The sequence below is a fragment of the Egretta garzetta genome, unplaced genomic scaffold, assembly GCF_000687185.1.
Source record: "Egretta garzetta isolate BGI_Z169 unplaced genomic scaffold, ASM68718v1 scaffold311, whole genome shotgun sequence".
In the NCBI taxonomy this organism is placed as follows: Eukaryota; Metazoa; Chordata; class Aves; order Pelecaniformes; family Ardeidae; genus Egretta; species Egretta garzetta.
Genome location: NW_009258678.1, coordinates 129,423 through 131,293, shown reverse-complemented (window position 1 = coordinate 131,293; position 1,871 = coordinate 129,423). Strand labels below are relative to the sequence as shown.

The following is a 1,871-nucleotide window of genomic DNA, read 5'->3' as shown; positions in this document are numbered from 1 at the left end:
GGAGGTATCTCAGATGTTAATACACAGCATGTGCTCTGGAAAGGCCAAGACCATCCCTCTCCTGTTGGCTGGACAATCTCAGGGACGTTGGTGACCTTACCAGCTCTTTCGCTTCCATCAGAAGATCTTCCACATCTGAGAAGCTGAAGCTGGCTAATGTGATGAACTGGCTGACGACAGACACAAACTTGTCACCGGTTTGCTGAACCTGAGACTTCTGGAAATCCAGCTCCTTTGGGGAAAAAAATGTAAATCTGGTCAGGCCCTGGCTGGTGAGGGACACAAATTCCACTGGCCTCCAGTAGTGCCATTGGGTGTGTGCCCGCATCAGTGCCGGGGGTACCGGCTGCACTGCCACCGCTGCTCCCTCCTGCTGTGCGTGAGACCATGGATTACTCTGTTTTACAATATCATGCCTGCAGTACGCTTCTAAGGCCAAATCCTGCAGGAGAGATTGTGGAAGCAGCATAATTTAGCGAGACAGCAAGTCCTTCGGGATACCTCCACCATTTCATCACCACTCCAGCTGGGCTGTAGAAGCCCCCTCAGCCCGAGCCCCAGTCCTCTGCGGTTTTACAGCCAGAGAGAGACCCCTCGGCACATCACAGGTTCTCCACAGGCATCATCGCTAAACTTACTCAGCCTCCCTTGGCGTATTAGATATAAACCACACACGTGCCTAACCACACAGAGTAACTTTGGTGCCAAAACAGCCCTAAGAGGACAGGCGCACGTGCAGGGCAGGAAGGAAGGACAAACAGATCTCTGGGATGTGAGATGAAAGCAGCTTCGCTGGGAGCTCCCTCGCCTGCCTCCCTAAGGAGGGATGCTGCGGTGCTCGGAGCAAGGCTGGACTATATTTGATTTCAATAGTACTTACAGTCTCCACTGCTCTCAGGCCGCTCCTCAGAGTGTTTATTTCTTTCTCCAGCTCGGTCATGCTGTTGGAAATGGCAGGATGTTTGTTAATTTTCAGCTTTCCCCAGCAAATTCTACAGCTCTCTGACCAACTTGACCCTGGTTTCCCATTGAAAAGACCCCAGCACTGCACACATTGCCTCCTGTTTGCAGACCAGCGCATTTCGAGCAGCAAATTGGGCTGACAGCCTCTAAGCTAGGACAGCCACCCATCTCAAAGTGGCTGCAGGTGCTTGTTTTAAAGCAAAGCACTTTTCTGTATTTTTAATCAAGGGGACTGTGCAGGTTTAGCAAGCTCAGCAGCCCCCAGGCCTCTCCAAGCTGAAGGAGAGCTCAGGAGAGGGTTTTATTGGGCACAGATTCCTCTTCCCCTCTCGAGGTCCAGCAGAAGATAGGCTTGCTGCCCCATTGCACAGCGGATAATTTTTCAGGGAACTATGGTTAGGTGAATGCCATGCAAAAGCATCCTTCCAAGCAGCAAGGGAGACAACCCAAATATAGAGAAATAAAAATAAATCATCATGTCTGGCGTTGACTGTGTTTACACAAGGCTCAAGCCCCTGACAAGCGTCAAGTTCAAATGCTTACGGGTTTCTACCACTACATCTGAGTGGAATCTTTCTCACAAAAACTTGATGACCACAGGCTTGATGTCTTTCCAGGGGTGTCTGTCCTAGGGCTGGGGTCCCTGGAAATGCTGACGTCGGGTCATGGGGCAAGCGTTCCTGGCAGGTTTAGTCTGGGAAAATGCAGTTTTGGGAGCCCTGTGCTCCAGAAGTTCATTACTAGTGGTGGGATTGACAGAGGCGGCAATTTTGCTTCACAGCTGCAGGGCTGGGGGGAATTTAGGGTTTTCCAGAGCTTTAGAAACTTTTTGGTTTCACTCTAGATTGGACCAAACCCAAATATTACATATGGTGTCCAGTTTAGAGCAAAATGATAAAGTTTAGGGC

General features: G+C 50.3%; 1 protein-coding gene across 1 annotated transcript in view; it reads right to left on the bottom strand.

Annotated features, from left to right (window-relative positions):
- Positions 1-1,871, bottom strand: part of DAAM1 (dishevelled associated activator of morphogenesis 1) — an 81,692-nt gene that overhangs the window by 3,710 nt on the left and 76,111 nt on the right. The window contains 2 exon segments of the mRNA XM_035888667.1: positions 101-232; positions 881-941. Coding sequence (XP_035744560.1) covers positions 101-232; positions 881-941 — 193 coding nt within the window.